The 20,960-nt window shown below is 35.0% G+C and overlaps 1 protein-coding gene across 1 annotated transcript in view; it reads left to right on the top strand.

The window, feature by feature from the left end:
• Positions 1-1,042: 1,042 nt before the first annotated feature.
• LOC117342240 (neurofilament medium polypeptide-like) overlaps positions 1,043-20,960 on the top strand; it is a 33,093-nt gene continuing 13,175 nt past the window's right edge. Inside the window, exons 1-4 of the mRNA XM_033904301.1 lie at positions 1,043-1,157; positions 1,963-2,561; positions 14,315-14,501; positions 19,958-20,053. Coding sequence (XP_033760192.1) covers positions 1,981-2,561; positions 14,315-14,501; positions 19,958-20,053 — 864 coding nt within the window. The 5' untranslated portion in view covers positions 1,043-1,157; positions 1,963-1,980. The remainder of the gene's footprint in view (positions 1,158-1,962; positions 2,562-14,314; positions 14,502-19,957; positions 20,054-20,960) is intronic.

Here is a 20,960-nt window from a genome sequence, read left to right as displayed (position 1 = left end):
AAACATATGAATATTTGGAATTTATCTATGTATTCTGGCGTTTAATAATAACATCGGAAGGTAGTTATGAACAGATACGTAAGAATATGACCACCTTAACTCATTAAAAATGTACTTTATCTGTCACAAGCATTATTAGTAGGTACGTTCCTTTGGGTGATTAGATAGCTTTCATTTTACGAAATTCATCTCCTCTTTTTAATAATTGTTTATTCTGGCAGGGTGACTCTGAACTACAACACGATGTCGGAGTAGGTAAAACGACTTTTCTGCACTGTTGTCCATTTCATTAGTTTATAAACAACAAAATTGTACTCTAAACAGGATCCTTATTTACAAGTTAGATATAATGACAACATGTGCAAAATAGAAAACACAGCTAAACTATGCATTGACTAGCAACGTAAACATGTGACAAAGAGCTTTAACGCGTGAGAACGAAGTACGTCCAAACACGTAAATACTGATATTTGCATTTGTTAAATCTCCATCATTCAACCACTGCACACACCGAATGCTTAGCCCTCCATATATGGCAATGTCTGACTCACAAAAACTGTTTACAACAGCTGAAACACTTAAATGTGAATATACGATTATTCTAGAAAGAAATGACCAACACAAAAGTAACCAGAATATACACAGTGTGTCCCTCCCACTGAGTCCGCGGGCCAGGGAGTTGGTCACTACGGTGAAAGTATGTGTATGATTAAACCTTCTGATCAATGACATGAATTGTCGCTTGTGACATTCCAAATGCAAACAACCGCAACATAAGCGACATAGTAGTAATGTTGTGTGCACACTACCGTGTCGTCTGCTCACAAGTGGTGAGTAGTACACCTTACTGACAGACAAACGACAGTGAGTGTATATCTACGAGGGTGGGAGTTTGCCAAGGATTCAGAAGGCCCTGGAGAGTTATGTGCTGACCTGTTCGGTAATTAATTACAGTACTATAATCCTACAGCTGAATAAGCACTGGCTTCACCGTTTGATGTGATGTTTTGCGGGTTTGGAGTGTGAATCACGTGATATTTACAACCAATCCTGATACATTTGATAAATTACTCTCTGTATCCAGCATAATATATATTGGGGAGGATTCAGGTGGTACGGTCACTCTATTTCGATTCTCGAACTGAAAGCTTGGCAGTGTAAGTTCATATTTGGCTTCTTGCTAAATTTGGTAGTGCGGATTCTCTTAATATATGTATATATATAGGCAGTGTGTGCTAGGTGGCCGGCGGACTACCACAGCTGATTCTCTCGGTGTATAGTAGCGTGCAGTGTTAACCTTCCGCTCTCGATTTTAGTGATACCTTTTACTGGTATAGTGCTTGTGATAAAATTGTCACATTTAATTTTACCTTTCGGAAATTATCTACAGGTGATTTAAATTCTGCACTAGACGCTGTTGACTTGTGATTGTTGGTATATTGCTTAATGATGCACTCGTTTGCTCTGTCATGATAATATTTGATGCTTGAACTGTTTCACTTTCATTCATCTGTAATGGAATTACTTGTGAATAGCCTTTTACTGATATTATTCATGAAAGTTTATTATGACAGTTTATTACTTGTTGTCACTTGACAAAGATGTGTAACAGGACAGTCAGCATAGCTCTTTAATTCGTTCATGAAGTGTTAAACTTTAAACATCTCAATGAATACTTTATAGCCCATGCTTGTTGCATTCCTTAGATGTCTACTTTATAAGATGATAAATGTATTTACCCATTGCAGTTTGGACAACATTGTCAATGTAGCAGGTGCGGCATGCTTTGTAATTCAACTTTGTGAGAAGATGGGGGTGTATGATAGTGTTTAAGTGAATGATATGTATTTATATTTTTATTGGAGTGTGTCCTTAAAATAGTTTTGTTATAGAACTGTTCGAAACTGTTTTAAGAACAATTAGATGTGAAAACATGTATGATTTTGTACATTTTCTCTACAGGCTTTCTGACAAGGCAAGATGTCAAAGTCACGCGAAACCGTTACCGAGAAGAGGACGGTGATAACGTCTTCCTCCTCCTCCAACTATGACGACGCTGGAGACACCTCCACCAGCTCTTTCAAGTCCACCATCTCCCCCCGGAACACAGTCTTGGCTCGCTCCCCCGGACTCCCCGGACTAAGGACTTCAGGACTCGGCGGAGACTCGGGTACTGTCATCACCCGCACGGTTGAGTATGGATATGGCAACAAACACCTGGGTGGATTGCCATCAGGTGGATATGAACAACGTACGAACACTGGTGTCAACGAAATGAAGCATAATCGCGAAAAGGAAAAGAAAGACATGCAAGATTTGAATGAAAGATTCGCTAGCTATATAGAAAAAGTGAGGTTTCTTGAAGCCCAAAACCGTAAACTAGGATCAGAGTTAGAACATTTAAAATCAAAATGGGGAAAGGAAACAAGTCAGGTGAAACAAATGTACGAGACCGAGTTAGGAGAAGCAAGAAAGTTAATAGATGACCTAACACGAGAAAAAGCCAATCTAGAAATCAAGAACAACAGTCTACAGGAGCAGATGTCTGATATGCAGAGACAGTAAGTAAAGCATTATATTAATTCAACTGATTATATGTTATTGCAATCGATTGAATGATAAATTTCATATAGTTTTTTTCATGAATGTCTACTTTCGCTTTCATTTCTGTTTTAATTTTAGACTATAGCGTCAAAATATAACGTAGTGCAGTGATAATGCTGGTGACCATGTGTTAAATTGGGGACATTTACTTTAATTCGATTAGTTCTGCAGTCGTTTAATGACACCTTTGATTTTGATCACTGATAGGAATTATCAGTACAATATCAGCATTCAGTTGTACAGCTTGTTTAACAATAACTCGACCTACCTGTCATCTTGTGACCTCATTAACTGTGATTGATCCAGTGATCTTTAGTTATATGCCCTGCCGATCACGGACCAATGCTAGCGGTAACCTTAATAGAGTATATATACTAGTGCGTTAAACCCCGTATTAACAGCTAAATGTCTGGGCAGATCTCAAACACGATCTTTGATTCCATGATAATTATACACTTGATATCATTGTAGCAAATCATTTTTACTTTTGCTATTGATTTACATTGACTGAGAAAAAATAATTCAAAATACGTGTTGACATACGTATTGCTACCGTAAGCTACACATCATACAAGAAAAATACAATAAATTCTTCTCGATACTGTAAATGGATAATTGTATATAATTGCAGTCGGCTTTACTATTCTTGTACAGTCATGACTTATAATATAATATATATAGAAGTTCATAAGCTAGAAAAGTAATATTCTATTCCATTGATAATAGTTTACTGTTGTAGGAGTTAATCACCTAGAATAGATTTAACCTTCCACTCTCTGTAAGAACCTCGTGGCCCATACCTTATAAGAGGATAACGTGCCTGACTCTGGTTAAATACACGTGTAATGCATTAGGAATCTCAATTCATTATTGCATTTAGTTTTGTTAACTAGTTAATCATATAAGCCTGGTATATAATCAAATGGGAACGTAAAACATTAATTGACTGACAATTTATTCATCTGCATTTTCATGATTCATGAAGCCAAGTCGATTTCGCCTAAAGCTACATAATTTATGGTTTTTAAACTCCAAACGTGTGCGACGTTCTGTATATATTAACTTTTATAAAACGTGTGTCTATCATGAATCCACATATAATTGTAATGATAGATACTGACATTACACAATAAACTGAAGCGGGTATTGAGATAATATAATTATAGACACATTCAGATGTAAAGTAGTTATTTAAATGGTTAATCAAGTGTTAATAATAGACCTAAAATGTAGCCGTTATAACACCTATTTTACAGTAAACTTATTTATATAACGACATATACCACACTTACTGGTACAAAGTGACTCGAATGTACGCTAATTTATATGATGCGGTAGTTGTTCCTAACATACCCGGGAACTTTCCTACCAAACATAGCATGTCGCGACCAATGTACTTCTTCACTTAAGAATAAGGATACTCACCCAGCACTCAAATACTTATGTACCTGTATTATATTCTAATAAAGATACATTTTCGCATTCAAACGTAGGAGGGTAATTTTAAAGATTATATTCGATTAGGAGAAACCTTTCTCTGTGATTAGGAATAAGGGAGTGGGAGTCACGGTGTCTGTAAGGGATTATATGTCATTATTGTAATCGTCTTAACCATCACACCTGTACAATTTGAAAATGTAGCGCAACATTTGTTTTCGAGTACAAATCGTGGGTTGTATTAGAGTGGGTTAAGTAATGAAATACCGCAGTCACCGAGTACAATGTTTACATTCCGTGTAAAGGATCAGGCTCACTACAACATCCATGCTGAATTTATTTCTACCATAACTTTATATGTTTTCACCACTCCCGAATTGTGTACCGAATAGTAGCGGCAATGATAAAGTATACGAACTATGTTAAATAGGGTGGAAACGTTGAATTCGTTAGGAAAAGACGTCGTAGTACTTTGTAACGATGCCAAAAGTCGCATTGTGAGATTGGGGGATTACGTAGATGTCGCAAAACAATAATCGAACCGAGATATTGCTTCGCATCTCTATCTACCTTTTAATCAATTGCAACATCTATATATGTCGTTTAGTCTTATTTGTTCTGATATCTATTTACATTTGGTACGCTATTGCTTACTGTACAATTTTCAATCTTCAGCTTATATAGCTTTACTTGACAGTCATGTTTACAACGGTTATAGAATGAGAATCATTGCTAGAAAACTATTATTTTCGTTTCTTACAACTCGATCAAAAGTGCTATCATTCGACTACGAAAATTGTTTCCCTCATTATCTTGATTATGCTTCTGTTGTTGAAATGTTCAGGGGATACAGTTAAATGGTTGTCGAGATAAACACTTGTCTCACTACTAGTGCTAAAGATAGCAAACCGTATTTTCCACTAATCTGATTCTCCAGTCTTAGTCTAGTTCACAGTTCTCAGAAAATTACGTTAATGCGACATAAATAGAGGATATCTAACAGTGTCTTCAGTAATACCAAATATATTTCACGAGTGGGGCTAATATTTTGATATTTTTCACGAGTGCGCATATCACTTTTATAGAATGAATAATTTTTGATATTTCACTGGTAAAAATGTAATAATGTGCTTTCTATGATAGCGACGATGTATTTCTGAAACAGTTTGAAACTTCTTGTCTGATTCCATGGAGCATGCTAACACCGCTAACGTGTTAAGTTATTTTATCAATGTTAAAATGTTATTACAAATAGAGACTATTAGAAATTAATGTTAAAACAATGACAGTTAAATCATTCATTCGGGTACCGGATATGCAGCAACGTCACGGTTCATTTACTCGGGTACAGAATCTGCATTGCAGCAGAATGTTTATACAGAGACGACCCAGACATCTGTTGTCTTATCGTCTGTAATTGCAGCAGCCGGATCAATAAATGATCTGTCCTGTTAGGTTTAAAACACTGATAGTTGTGCAATAAACGACCATGTAAACATCATGTTAAAGAGACTGCCTTTTGGTGAATCGCTATCGGTTATGTGTATGGTGTTACCAAGAATTGCCATATTTAAAAACATTGATTAGCTTTATAAAACATCCTAACTAGGAAATGTTTGGAAGTTTACCAGTCTACCTATACCACTGATTTAACATGGGCAATACCCTGTTATCTGTCTGCCCAATAAAATGCCGTGTGTCGATAAAACAACACGATTCATAGTCCTAAAGTCAGTCTAACGTTTAATATCTGTTCATGTTTACCATCTCGTTATTTATTGATTATACATAAAAGTCTGGGCGGGCTGTGTGAGGCTCGTCCGGGAATTACAACTTCGTCGACACAAACGAGGCATCTATGGAGATATATCGACGTAGCGGAAACCTATGTAAAATATACCGTCCGACATAGAATATATATAGCTGATATAGATATTACAAAATAAGCATTCATCAATATATAATAACATAAAATTTCTCGTTTAGAAGGCAGCCGAAGAACTCTTAACATATTCATTTCCTGTAATAAAATAATCTTAATATGCACATGTAGAGCATTTGCGTTGGGACTTGGCATCATAAATTAAAAGATTGGAGTGTGGTATTCGCAGTTTTGTGTTACAATGCAGATACAAATACACATTGATATTAAAGTAAATAACAAAACGTGGTAAAAGATATAAGAGTATAGTTTTAATTTCTAAAAAAAATCACACATATTTAGATATTCTTAAATTTGGTCGTAAGTTATTTAATATAAAAAGCTGCTTCTGTAAAATAAACGTACATGAGCGTTGGTATAAATCGTTATCTTACCTGTGAATGGGATACCTTGTAGAACAGGTTTGACTAGGTGTTCAGTCAGGTATGGTAGGGTCACAGGCTTGACATGAAAGGGACACACCAGTGACTGACGACTATAAACCAGAAATAAAGTTCAGCAACACTTGTTTCGATAAAAACAAAGCCGTTTTAAAACAACTAAATTGTTTATAACATCCTTTCAACAATGATTGTCACATTTAATCTCGTCAAGCTGGCATTATATAATACAAATTTGACAAAAATACCAAAGCGTCAAAGGCAGTGATGCATGAATGCACATGTTATATCAGTGTTACACGGACATTACATTTCGCTCGCAAGTTTATGAAAGTGGCACTCCATAATTTGCATACTGAAATGATAACATGTAAATTTATGGAAGGGAAGACGACAATTTAACTCTGAGCAGCTTATAGCTTGTAAACATATTTAGTCGACAGTTTTTTTCTGCTTCATTCATAGATATTGCCTTGTGACATGTTCTTGTGAAGGGCTTAAAATTCAAGATGTTTTACCGTACAGATTGATATGATTCTTTCAAAGTATTTAGTTTTAATTTTGATCCGTCTTGCTGTGGGAGTTTACAACATCACTAGTGATATGGGACATGACAGGTGTGGAGAGACTCCCGGTGTGAGAAACAGCAGACAAATGTGTACAATATTCCTAAACCTTTGTTCTCTGAGTTGTTTGCTATTCGGTGTAATTTATCCTTCCTGCTTGGTTTAATCTAAAGTCAGCGATACCGTCGTTTGTTACCATTATGTTACTTTTTATATACAAGGCTATGGGTTATGTACTGTAGAAAATGTGGGACGACAGATTTCAAGCATACAGGGTCCTGCCTCGGCATACTGTTTTATAGGTTTTTCTCTACAATGAAACTTGCCAGTAAACAAAATTCTTATGAATCTCTCACATCCAACGTCTCGTTAATTTATTCTTTTGACGATTTTATCTAGTGTCATCAGATAAAGCTAGAAAATGAGTTGTTTGGTGACAAAATATGCGATTAGTCGATTTTGACAGATTCGGTCGAGCTTTTTTACAATTCATGTGGAAATGTCTATTTTTTAGTAATTTTCAGGAGACACATGCTGTTAAAACCATCTTTAAACATTATGATTAGAACAAGATAAATCAGATTCCAGAAAGAAAACTGAACAACTGAAATCAATGTATATTGTCATTCTTAAAATATTGCTTAGGGCCAAATTTATGTAAATCTAGATGGTAAATCAGTTTATCGTTCATAAACCACATTGACTGTCGACAGATAACAAACCGATACTAACATACATTTATTTCAATTTCATCGATACTCTCTATCCTCCTACACAGGATAACCTGGCAAAAATCGATAGGACACAAGTCGTGTCGGCTAAAGTGCTGTAGACTGGAACGTGTGCAAAAATCGCACTGTCAGCAATTCCATTGAGCCTCGCATAATAACCCTGTCCTTGTTTCACACTTTTTTATGAATGTTTCTATTAGCGTATATTTCGCTCGGTATACTTACTCAGTATAGTCACATATTATATTACTCAGTATTGTTACTCATTATAGCTACTAAGTACAGTTCCTCAATATTGTTATTAAGTATTGGCATTTGGTGGCTTGGGTTTATCCTCTGGATGAAAACTTTGAGTAGTAACAATACATTAGTAACTGGGGATGATGAGTGAGGATATAAGCGATATGTAGGAATGAGTAATGACTTTAGAGGCCTGGGTCGGTACCTTGTCACGTGCTGATGAAGATATCCTAACGTTCTGTCAGGCCAAAGGTCAGAAATGCTGCGCACACCTTCGGGAAGTGTCCGTTGATGTCTTAAGTTGACATCAAAGTGTAGCTTTAGGCAATGCTAGTAGAATTATAAATGGAAGTATAATCGGATGGTCATTACTTACTGCTAGCAAGTACGTACGCCCAGCAGTACGACTGTCCCATACTGTTAGTTAATTAATGGGGCAAATCCGACCATTCAGAATGCATGGTCAAGGTAAATACGCGCATTTCACTTTTGCAACAAATACATGTTAATAAATCAAAGTGTAAACATGTTACAACCATGGCTTATTGTGTAACAGGTCAAGCATTCACTTATAACTAAATTTATACGGGCAAAGGAACAATCCTTAAATACATAACCGAGAAAATAACAGATCTTGACGAATATGGCATAATGTGTATTTAAGGAAATGCAAAAAAAACTCAAAAACATTAGTATGGTGTAAAGCATAACAAGAACCCGAGAACATTTAGTACTCAAAGCCGACTAGGTTATACACTATGATAGTATTCCATTCCACTAGGATTATAATGTCAAGTTGGTCACACTTAAACATGTATTTGTCTATTATGCTAACTAAGTGGCTCGAATCACAAATGAGAGTAGTTCAAACTTTTGAGCTGTTATTTTCAAATATTGGTTTAGTAACAAACTGATATCCATGAATTTGACGCTTCGTTTACAATCTGGTTAAGCTTTCCAATGTTTAGTTAATTTTAGTAATGGAATAAATAAAATAATGTTTAAATATGTTTGCATTGCCAACAGCAATTATGAATACACTTTTGGTTAACGTAGTATAAGTCATGCGTGACGTTAGTATGACCTAAATATAAAACAGTTACCTTATTACGATACAGTTCACCACCGTGCCCCGAAGACATGTTTGGTTAGAACAAAAATGGGAAGGATGGGATTGACGGATTTAATACATTGCTGAAATCATTTCATTTAATTCTTCTGATTTCTGTTTTAGAAAAACATGTGCAAAACACTAACTGAATCACACCGAACTATCTTAAAGCCACTTGGGTTACCTCTCAGATCGCACATTAGATCTGTGTATGGGAATTGATAAAGGATATCAAAGTGGCATGAATCAAATACACAGGAGAACGCTTCATAACAAAGATGGAGTAAAACTCGTTTAAGGCAAATACGTCATTAATCAATCAGCATGAAATGTCAATTATACAAATTTCATAATCAAATATCCTGATAGCCATATAGAATATGATTTATATAATCACTTAGTCAGAGACCAGACGCATTAACTGTGATCTAAAATAACAGATATGGGACTGGTAAACCATTATCTGTAGAAGTACTGGTAATGGTAGTGATAGGACGGGTAAACCAATATCTCTAGAAATACTTGTAATTGTAGTGAAAGGACGAGTAAACCATTGTCTGTAGAAGTATTGGTAATGGTAGTGATAGGACGGGTAAACCATTATCTGTAGCGTCAGATAAAGGACATTATAACTATTGTCTATATTGTCATCGATAGGACTTTATATAACGATGCCTACAGGGTTTTTAATTCTCGGAACGTTGACCGGACCAGTATTGTGTATACTTTACTTTATCTACAAAGACAATGCCAATAATGTGCGCCTTATCTAAATTACGAAAGGAAATCGAGCAGCTTGCCGAGGGTTTGAAAACATTACAGCGTAGGGCTACATGATCGATACAAAATTTGCGTTGTAATTGGTTCAAAAAATGTATTTCCTCTTGAAAATGATATAGATCTGGTTAAATTCTGCGTCTGATTCGCTATTTAAACATTGTAACATGGACAAAATTTCTGCAGGATTTCGTTTGAAATACAAAACAAATTTTGATGAAATTAAATAGTAAATTAAGAATTTTGACGCCGGTTGCAAATCGAAGATAAAGTGTTCAGAATAATATCTGTACATGGTTTGAAACGTCAATTTACGACAGTGGAACCAGAGTAGTATTCCTTTCACACTGACGGAAGCGTGCGTAACTTCTATAAAACTGAAGTGTGATCTGATTAGTTATTCTGAGTTTATTGTATTGTGGAATCTTGTCAGTTCATAGTATCTGTATCAACTGGGTTATCGTAACCCTGGAGGCAAGTACATAAGAAATCCTACTAATTCACGCGTGAAATTTCCCATTTTTCAACAAATGTTATGAATGTTATAATCCCCTGCGGTCAAATGATATCTGTTAGATATATATCCACTGTTCACATCATCTGATAATGCCAGATTGATGAGTTCACGTTGCATCAAAATTTACATCTTAATGTTTTAGTAGATTAAGTTCACATTGAAAAGGTTCAACATTAAATGTTTCACGTTAAAAGAAAAACGGGTCACTGAACGAGATACAGGATAAAGAGTTATAATCAGAAAACCATATAGAAGTGATTTGGTCAATTGCGTCCATGTATTGGCAGCTTTTTTAACGTGTACTGAGGCTTTCCTAACAGGTATAAACCTTACAAAAGGTTTTCTTCAGATGTCCACGATCAGGACATACTAAGCTACTGTTGTGTTCTACTTTTAGGCCAAAGTTATGCAATAATCATAGTAGCCCGAAATCTAGTGATAATAGCATTACTCCTCGTTCTGAACAAGGATAAATATATCGGTTTGGAGTGTGATTAAGTACAGTGAGTGTCCCACACAGGTTGATATTTACATATTAGAATCATCGGGGCGTGTCTGATACAACCCCAGGGTTAACACAGGACGATGTTTAACACATTAGGTACCTAGGTTTAGGTGCTTTATACAGATTCTATTGGAGATTTCAGCAGTCTGACCTGAGATAAGAAATATGTTTTACTGGGTAAGGCAGAAGACATATGTGATCAAAGAGGAACATAATACTAACATGCAAACGAAATCTCAATTCTAATATAATACTGACATGTAAACGAAATCTCAATTCTAACTAAATATCGATAAAACGAGAGCAAAATGCAAACGAAATATACATATTTGTATGGAGACCTTTGAAAAAAGTTAAATGATAATATAATCTGGCAGTCCGGAAGGGTAAGCATTTCTGCTTCATGGAAGACACCCGCGTGAGAAAAAATCAAGCGAAATCTGGATAAAAGTCACATACTCAATCTGAGAACCCTGGTGGTGGATACGGTTCCATCAGGTGCATCATCGAACATGTAAAAACGTCTGACTTCGTATGGCATAAGGGATATATACATTTCACGATGAGGTCTCATAATTTTATGGTAATGAATTGAACATTGATGTTAATCACGAGCTAGCTTTGTCATTAAATTCTGCTTTCTACATTATACACCCTACTTTACATCTAACGCTAAGCTGTCTGACAGTATAAGCAGGTATTATAGAAATAGATGTATATCTATTATGTCGTATAGTAAGCACCGATATGTTGGTACGAAAGTGAAGTATGTGTGTATGTTGTAACCTGATCACCTTGTACAAGTTATAAGTGTAAAGAACCCATCATTGTAATAGAAAGGGTATCAAAACGATAGCTCGACCCTGACCTTTAAAACACCAGTGTTAAAGTGTTCGGAAATTATGCTACCGCCATGTTATCTCTTTGAAGCGTTGTTATTGTTATGGTTTTAAATACTAGTAGACAAACAATAGATGGCTGAAACACGATATCTAACCATACCGGAAAACACATTTTGAAAGAAAAATAAAAACACCGTCATATTTTGAGATATGCCATGTATATAAATTCTGGTTTTCAAAAATGACTTTAGCTCTTTATAAAATAGTTTCCCTTTTCATCCCTGTAACGATATTATTACCTATACCAAGCATACATTAGAATAATCAATATGTAGTAAATTTTAGTACGCAGTCTAGACAAACAAAAATGCCCTATTCATAAATATAACATCAAGTCACACAGTTAATGGTGTGCTTACAAAATGCAGCTACAAACAGCTGTAATATATTACTAAATACAGGCCCGTGTGTTATTCTTATTAATTTAACAGTGTGAAGCACAACCATATACACGTGTAATTATTCAGTACTTTCACGCATGGCTTCCTCGTGTTACCTTGATTGGCGTTACAGAAGTGTCACGGGAACTAAACCGAATGGCTTGAAGCAGGTTTGCTTATAAAAAAAAGCAACAACTGATTTATATCGGTGTGTGACATCCATTCATATCGCCATACCGTTCACCCATCCTTTGCAAAATATTATTTCTTAATTCCTGAAAATAAACCGCTCTAATATATTAGAAATTGATTCCTGTATCACGTGTTTCATCGTTGGACAGTTTCGAATCTAGTTTCTCTTGTTATATATATCATTATACAACAGAGTAAATAATCTCAGTGTTAAATACATCGAGTAGTTTCCCTGTCATACTCTGATTCACAAAGTTAGTACACCTATAGCTTCAGTAGAACTACTCAAGCATATCTCGATATGGTTAGTTAATATAGGGACCACACGATTACCACGACCACCTGGCCACTGACCAACCCTTTGTGTTCAGCAGACAATACACTTACATATTGTTCTGTGACGGAACTGGTTTCGTTACTTAGGCCATAAAGGATAGGCGTCGATAAGGGAGCTTTCCTGGCCTACCTGTCATGAAAACATTTACGTTTCTGTGATCACACATTGTGATATAATATGTGTTTCTCTTTCATCTATTGACCAGAGTTGGTCTGTGTATGTCATATTTATACTGTGTTACAGAAGCTTTATTATTTCTTTGACAAAATTCCTTTTTAGTTTAATTTGAAAGTTATATTTACAACAGACGATTTAATCAAACTTAATCCCTTACAGAACCCCAATGTGGGCGTTATGACTTGTTACTGTTTAAATACATTTGTTTACTGTCGATAAATCTTTTGCCCCAGGCTCGGCGTTCTAACTACCAGTCGGTCATCTCGACTGGAACATAAATAACAGATAAAGATACCTTTCTTAAGTCTTTTATTACACTTATAGAAACTTTAGTACACACATAATTATAGTCAGTTTGTACTCTGTCATAGTGTATAAGTATCGATATGCCGTCACCATCAGACACAAACAACTGGTCATTGTGACTGGTCACTTTAAACTGTTATAATGGACAAAGACCCATGATAATATCTGCAACAATCGTTAATGCTCCAGGCTGTAGAGAGTACGGAGTATAGATCTCCTGTCAGAAAGGGACCCGTATATGTGGCTATGATTTCATCAAATCATAAGAAATGTTTCATGACTTTTTAATTAGTTGACAGAAAAGCAACCACAAAACTGCAAATATTAATTAGATATTTGCAGAATGAGTATGGTTATTATTTATTCATTTTTCTATTGCCAATTGTATACTTCAACTCGGACGTAAATCACATTGAAACAGAGCGTAGATATTATAGGCGTATGCGATAAGGAGATATGATTGTGAATTGTATGATAAATGTTAGGATAGTATTTTAAGATATTGTACTGAGCGAAACGTAAAAAAACGAGGTCAGGAGAACGCAAATAAATTACATCTAGTTTATTAACAGTGACAACATGTGTTGTGTCTTAATCGTATTAAATAGCCATTACTTTTAAAATGCTTCTAAGGAATAAAATAACGTTTAATAGCTTCAAATGAAACATTTCACACTCAAGACATCCGAGAGATCCCGCAACCGTAGTAAAAGAAAATACCAATGAGCGAATCAAACAATATACTGTAGTTTGCTGATTTATGTCATTTTCATAAACATAAAGGGATCATTTCTTAATTTTAAGTTTTAGATTCGTGTTAGCCTGACAGTGAGTCTAAATCATTACAAGTCTTAGTTTTTAATTTTATGGCCACAGTAAAATGTATCGACATTAAAGGTTTTTCAAAATAGAACAAAAGCAAACAAACAAAAAAGATGCATTGAAGTGTTTACAGCTTCTTAGTGGCTTGATTTAGTAACTAGGAACCCTTAATTTGAGGTGATGGCTTTCCGGCAGAGCCTTCTCAAGAGCAACATTGCAAGAACGTTTCCGAATATCGCCCAACATAATTCTAAAATGCCTACAAATTTATTGGAATTCCAAATGTTTCGACAAAAAAAATTACTTCAACTTTAGGTCTATGTAGATAGTATATTATATACCTGGTATTATAATCTCAATTACCGAAAATGTAATTTTGTCTTTGTAGACTTGACGAGGCTAAGAAATACCGTTCTATTGACCGCGAGCAGATACAGAAACTGAACCAACAATTATCAGACTATGAGGGTGAGATCAACATGCTGAGACGTACTATCGAATCCCTGGAGACAGACCGACAGAGGGATAGGGACCGTGTCAGCAAGTTACAGTCGGACATCGACAGGCTGAGAATGGTAAGTAATCAAGGAATTCCAAGTTTTGGCTTCACATAGAAATTACAAAACGTAGTATGATAACCCTACTTCTAATGCATTCTTCTCATAATCTCCAAAAATATTATAATATTCTCAGAATGCCTATTTATTATCATCCTACAGTAACATGTGATTTGTAAATATATTTAATGATGATAGATGTTCGATATCATTATTTGTAATCTTTACAGTACTTAAATAAAAATTGAAACAAAGTACTATATATAATATTCAGAAGGATCAGTTGACATGTATGGCACCAACTTCGCACCAATGCAGTATTCGTGTCGCATGTAGGAGACTGAATTGCTGTTAGTGCGACAAGACGCAGGAAATACAATGGTGCAATGCACCTCAAATTGAGGGTTTCGTTGGCATGCAATAATTTTCAGCAGAGTTTAGATACAATTATTATTCTCAGAATAAACTAGTTCATTGCAAAAATACATTTGTCTTCCATTCAAATGTAGCATTATCAAGTAAAGGAAAAGCAAAATAAAAAGTATATGAATCCGTTGTGTATCAAATTCAAAGTGTTGATCATGCTGGCTATTAAGCTTTCAAAAATAAACCATATTTTATTTTAATGTCCAAGACCCAATCGACGAAAATGTAATATGTTAACGTTTTCTTTTACCTTTTTAGTTTTATTCATTAATCAACAACTAAATGAATAACATATTAGAAACATTGAGCTATAGTTTGAAAAGCTAGATCTATGGAAGGATTGGATGTCAAATGCATTACACTGTTGTTTTATCAAGAGCGAAAAGCTCATACACAACACGATCAAATACTTGTAAAGGTAACCCCTTATGCAAAAAGTAGGCGGATGTTGATAAATTGTTGTTAGTCATGCAATCCATAGCTATACAATGAAACCACGCATGTTGGTTGTATGTTGCTATGCAGTCTAGCTTGTTAGCGGTGCGTTCTATCCAGTCGTTGTACTCCATATGGTGCGTTCGATTGCATACGCCAACCACACGGTATTGCACTAGGAAAGTTGCCAGAACGCACCCAACAATTGATGCATTGCGACAAAGGCCCAAAACCTGGTTTACCAATTCCGATACATCTGAAGTCTGCAGTCTATTTTAACTTTCTAGGTATGATAATTGGATATGGCGGTTTCCGTGATGCGCGAATTATATTGTGATAGAAATTGTTTGATAAGCTACACGTATACTGTTAATATCGATCCGTTCTTGTATCTCGATGTTTTTGTAAAGTCATTTAAACATTTTTTTATCGCCGAATGTGAGAACATCTACTGGCGCTTGGCTGCCTTGCTGCTGCTAGTATGTAGTAAGATAATGTTTTGCCTGCACTCCGAAGGTTATCGAACAAACGGCATGATTTTGTTAAATATTGTTTCGTTAGATCATTTGAAAATGTGAAAATAAAATTGCAAATTTCTTTTTATTTATTATTGGTTATTGTTCCGTACTTATTACGAAGTTTTAAAATCAAACAAATATGACAAGCATACAAAAAGCAACCAAAATATAATCAATTTATGTTTCTCTCGTTTGAAATATCAAAAACAATTCTACTCAATCCGGACCCTTAAAACTTGGATCCAAGATGGCACTTACACTGCATTTACTATAGTATTCATTGATTTTCAATATACCTGTACAGCAATTTACTTGAAATGGGTGGTAAATTATTTAATACAAATGTTATAATGTATAGCTCCAACAAATAGCTTTAGATGATATATAAATAAGCAAGGAATGATCAGAAAATGACAAAGTGGCTTCTATTGGCAGCCACTGAGTGTAATAATTGGCTTTATGTATATGATATTAACACCTTCGCTGTTTAAGTGGGTTGTGGTTGTGGTTCTTCCCGTATACGGATTAGTTAGCCATTGTTATGCTGGTAACACTAATTCTCCTCCCTTGTGATTAATAAAACACTATAGGTAAAACAAAGACTTTATCGGTAATATTCATATACACAAGTTCTTGTAACTAAAACTGTACAAGCATACAATCTCATCATTCTTTTTTTTTCACAGTGCATGGTAATTGTATGTTAAAATGCCCTTGGAATATTTGACCTTTTAAATATTGACATAGTTTTGGAGTGTTTCGAGTTTAATTAACGCAAAATCCATTAATTGTTTTTATATGTATAACTAAATGATGCCGTTCATTTGCAACCCCGATACTTTTCGACTGATCAAAATGAAAACTAACAATAAAACTATTCAATGCGACTTTCATTTTTTTTTTATTTCTTCACTATGTTATTAACAAACAATAAACCCCAAAGTGATTTAAGAGATAACAACATATTGTCCATAAAAGTTGTTACCAATTGTTTTAAAGCACAATGAAATCCCCAAATATTTTTTTCACAGAGTTGGCAATGGCCAATGTGTCCGAGCGCACGTAGCCTAATAATGTATCACCACACGTTATCACTCTAAGTTAACTTGGAGAGTAATGTGTTCATATATCACCCAGATCCTTGTTCGATCGCAACAACCAACAAAACACAAGTCAAGCCCTCCCAATGCAGTAATCGGTCATGATGTATTGTTAGGTTATATCTTTGTTACTTGTCATCAGGATCCCGTTAGCTAACATCAGGAAAGGAGATAGTTCAAATGTTTTTTTATTTGTTATATTATTGTTTTAAATAAGTCTTATTAACAATCCCGTATTATGTCTATTACACTTCTTTGACAGTATCTGAAACACCAACTCAAAAACAATTTTCAACGATCGCCAATTTACCCTTATGCTTGCCTTTTTACACACAGGATATTCACAAATGTTTTATTGTAAATACGAAAACTCAAAAAATGATTCTGATTGATTTGATGGTAATGTTATAGAAAATGTTAGAGTACCGATACCTCAAGGTAACAACACTGAAACACGTTACACCATAGTGATAAATTACGGGCAAATCTACCTAATGCTTCTTGATTAATCGGAAGTGTTCAGACTAACAAATTATCAGGGAGTAAAGCCAGGTGCTGTTCCGTTACATAAATGAGATTTAGTTTTCTAATATACTACAGAGCAACTCATTTATATTACGATAGCCTGTGTAAATTTTTCATTTTGTATTCAAAGCACTGAGATTGCGTTTCCACTCTTCATTTACATCTAAATGTACATGTCGACAGATTTATTGACATGAAAGTCCCCTGGAAAATAATCTTATTTAACAAATATTAGGCAGTCTGTAAGTTAAAGGATCGATGAAAAAATGTAAAATCTGAAAATGAGTCAGTCCCTCGAGACACCCGTTCTTCTGTTGCTAAGACAATTCACAATGATGTTGCTAAGACGTTCAGAAAATACGACACTGAAGTCAGTTTTTTCACTTATTTATTTTAATTTTCCATAATTCTAAAAAAGATCAATAACTACGTAAATAATACGGATCAAGTAATAATTTCAGTCTTGTACAGTATATATATGTGTATGTATGAGTTCATTTTTTAGTTAGAAAATGATTTTTTTATTGATTTTAAAAACTTAAATATGTATTTTAAACATTTGCTTGTTCTTCACCTCATTTTCTTGCCTCTCACATTCGGAAGTTTTGCGACAATGAATGATTGAATAAATAATGTTTAATCTGTCATAGTTTCTGCTAAAAAAATGGTATCGTCTAATGTATGGTACGCATGCCATGCCACAGACCGTTGGCATCACTCAGGTGCCCGGTAAAATTGACAACCAGAGGATATGTTTCTTATAATAAGGCGTCATTCGTAACATGATAAAAAAAAAACATTTTTTTATGTGACCTTGCCACAAAATGATTACCAACTAGAATGAGAGCCGTCTAACTTTTGTATCCTTCAAATATCTAATGAACCTTTTTCCTCATACCAAAGACAGTGCAGTTCCTTTCCCAACTTCAACTCTATATAGATTTTGTGGTCAATAATGTTTGGGCGTATTTAGTTCGTTACTCAGACAATTTCCTCACTTCTTGTCTGTCAGTCAGAAGCGGCCGATCGATAATGGCCCTAGCACAAATTGTGCTGACAAAGCAGTTTTTCCTGCAGCTCCCACAGAAAAGCCGTATAAGCCCACCTACAAAACAGGACTAGTGAAATCTAAGTATGCCTCCACATACTCATGGCGTTGAATTTGCTATATCCATTTAGATGTTTCATACCAATTTAAGTGTATTTTTGTAAGTAAATATACATTTACATGTTTTACCATATAGATAATATCTGGGGATCTATTCAAAACTAATATTCGCCCATAGACCAAGAGAACCCTACAAGTACAACTTGAATACATTTTATTTTCCCGAGTTTAAAAGGGGAAACTACTCTCCCGTCGTCATGGGGTCAATACATTATCCTTAGCAGTTTCGGTTCAAATAATATTCAACTCTTCAATAAAAGTTTTAATGCGCTGGGTTCCAGATATTCAAGTAGATGATTTAGGAGGAATCGTGTGGTCACCACGGTGATCCTATTTCCTTGTGCAATGTTTGACGTGTTTGATGTTCGATAAGTATTCCTGGTTATTTTCTTGTAACACACAGGGACCGCGGTGGCCGAGTGGTTAAGGTGTCTCGACACTTTATCACTAGCCCTCCACCTCTGGGTTGCGAAAATGATATTGCTAAGCTTTGTTCTTAATAAGAGTCACGAAACATTTGGAAACGTCCGGCCATCTTCTGAATCTCATTGTTTCTCAAGGATAGTGCGCATCCTTAATTGGGTTTCAGTTTTGGTATTATTTACATGCAGGTATCTGGAGTATACACATGGATTTACAATTATTGAAATAGTTAAGTAAAGGGTTGGTTCCTCCTGACGGCATTATAACATTGCATAACGCGGATGGGTACGCTTTTAAAGGCGCATTACTTGCTTAAGTAAACATCATTCTCATTTAGGTTAAGGAACGCTACGTCTTTGAATTTATCTCTGTAACGTGAGTGCAGAAAAAATTATATACTGTAAAAGTGGTAAAACAGATGCTATATAGGTTATACATTATTATAAGATAGGCGCCATTGCGTGTGTCTACTATAAATTGCATGATTATAATATAAAATGCATCATAATGACAGAGAGGTCCTCACAGAATGCCTTGAATGAGGGCAGCAATGCGTACGACTATTAATGTATCAGGGTGGATTCTATAGGTCCTGCAACGTTAACATAATTATGTCACCTTTTATTGTGTAGTTGGTTTTAACGTATGCATCAAGGCAGCCTGTCGGCAGAATTATAGTCTCAAAACTGAATTTTCACGATATATAAGCATGAATATGTGTCTGTTTTTAATTCTAATATTAATAAAGTTTCCTCAACAGAAAATTTGACATCGTATGTATTTGTCATTGTAAATTCTCAAGATTTACTTTTCATAATCACATATCGATACACATTTCAAATTATATACGGTACATAAAATAACCATTCTCTCCAACAGGATTTGAACAATGAAACTTTGAATCACCTCGATGCCGAGAACCGTCGCCAGACTCTGGAAGAAGAAATGGTGTTCCTCAAGAATCTTCACGAACAGGTGAGTTATATGCATAATTACTATAAAAAAAACTGTTTCTATTCTAACGTCATATCAGACCTTGATGGATATTTCTCAACTCAACCATATTTATAGAATTTTATAGTGTAGTGTTGGTCAAATTGAACTAAAATCGGATATGAGCAAGTAAACAAAAAACTGGTGAAGCATAATGATACGATTCCACTTGACAAATAAATAGCTCAAATAACGGCATTGTTTCTCTAGATTCAACATACTGCTGCCTTTCATAAAAATATCGTCGTTAATGTGAGAGTGTGTACTCTAGAAATTGGCAGCAAAAAAGTGAACGACAAAGCAATGTTTTTTCACCGAATCCTAGACCTTATGTATAGTGTGTCATTAGTGTTCAAAATATCAGCTGCTGGCGGTTTTACGACAAAGAAATCAGCAAATATCGAACATTTGTACATTTTCTGTGTATCACTGCCTAAGCACTTAAATGCATTGGATTTAATAGCATTCTGAGACGTTCAAAACGGAACTGTAAAATCACGCAAACATGTAACATGAAACCTATTTAGCGGCATTAGAAATCACAGAAATAGAAAAAATGACATTACATAAAGAGTGGTTCACTGTGTAAATTGACTGATGGATAAGGTCCAATTAGTCATAGTACCTAGTCCATCGACTTCACTAACAAGATAAGTTACAAATACCCGCTGAACTTATAGTGTCCTATATCTGAACATTGTCCCAGCTATCGTTCTGACACATTAAACTTCATCTAGTTTATCAGCATTTATAACATTTTAAAATTTAAAGCAGAAATGAATTGATAATTATTTCATTTATAATTTAGTAAGAACAATTCTTTGATATATCTTATTTCTTAAAGGGTCATTTGATTGAACTGGTAAATCTGCCCTGTGCTTTCTATTCA

This window comes from Pecten maximus, chromosome 2 (genome assembly GCF_902652985.1).
Source record: "Pecten maximus chromosome 2, xPecMax1.1, whole genome shotgun sequence".
NCBI classification, from domain to species: Eukaryota; Metazoa; Mollusca; class Bivalvia; order Pectinida; family Pectinidae; genus Pecten; species Pecten maximus.
This window is presented reverse-complemented; position numbering and strand designations above follow the sequence as displayed.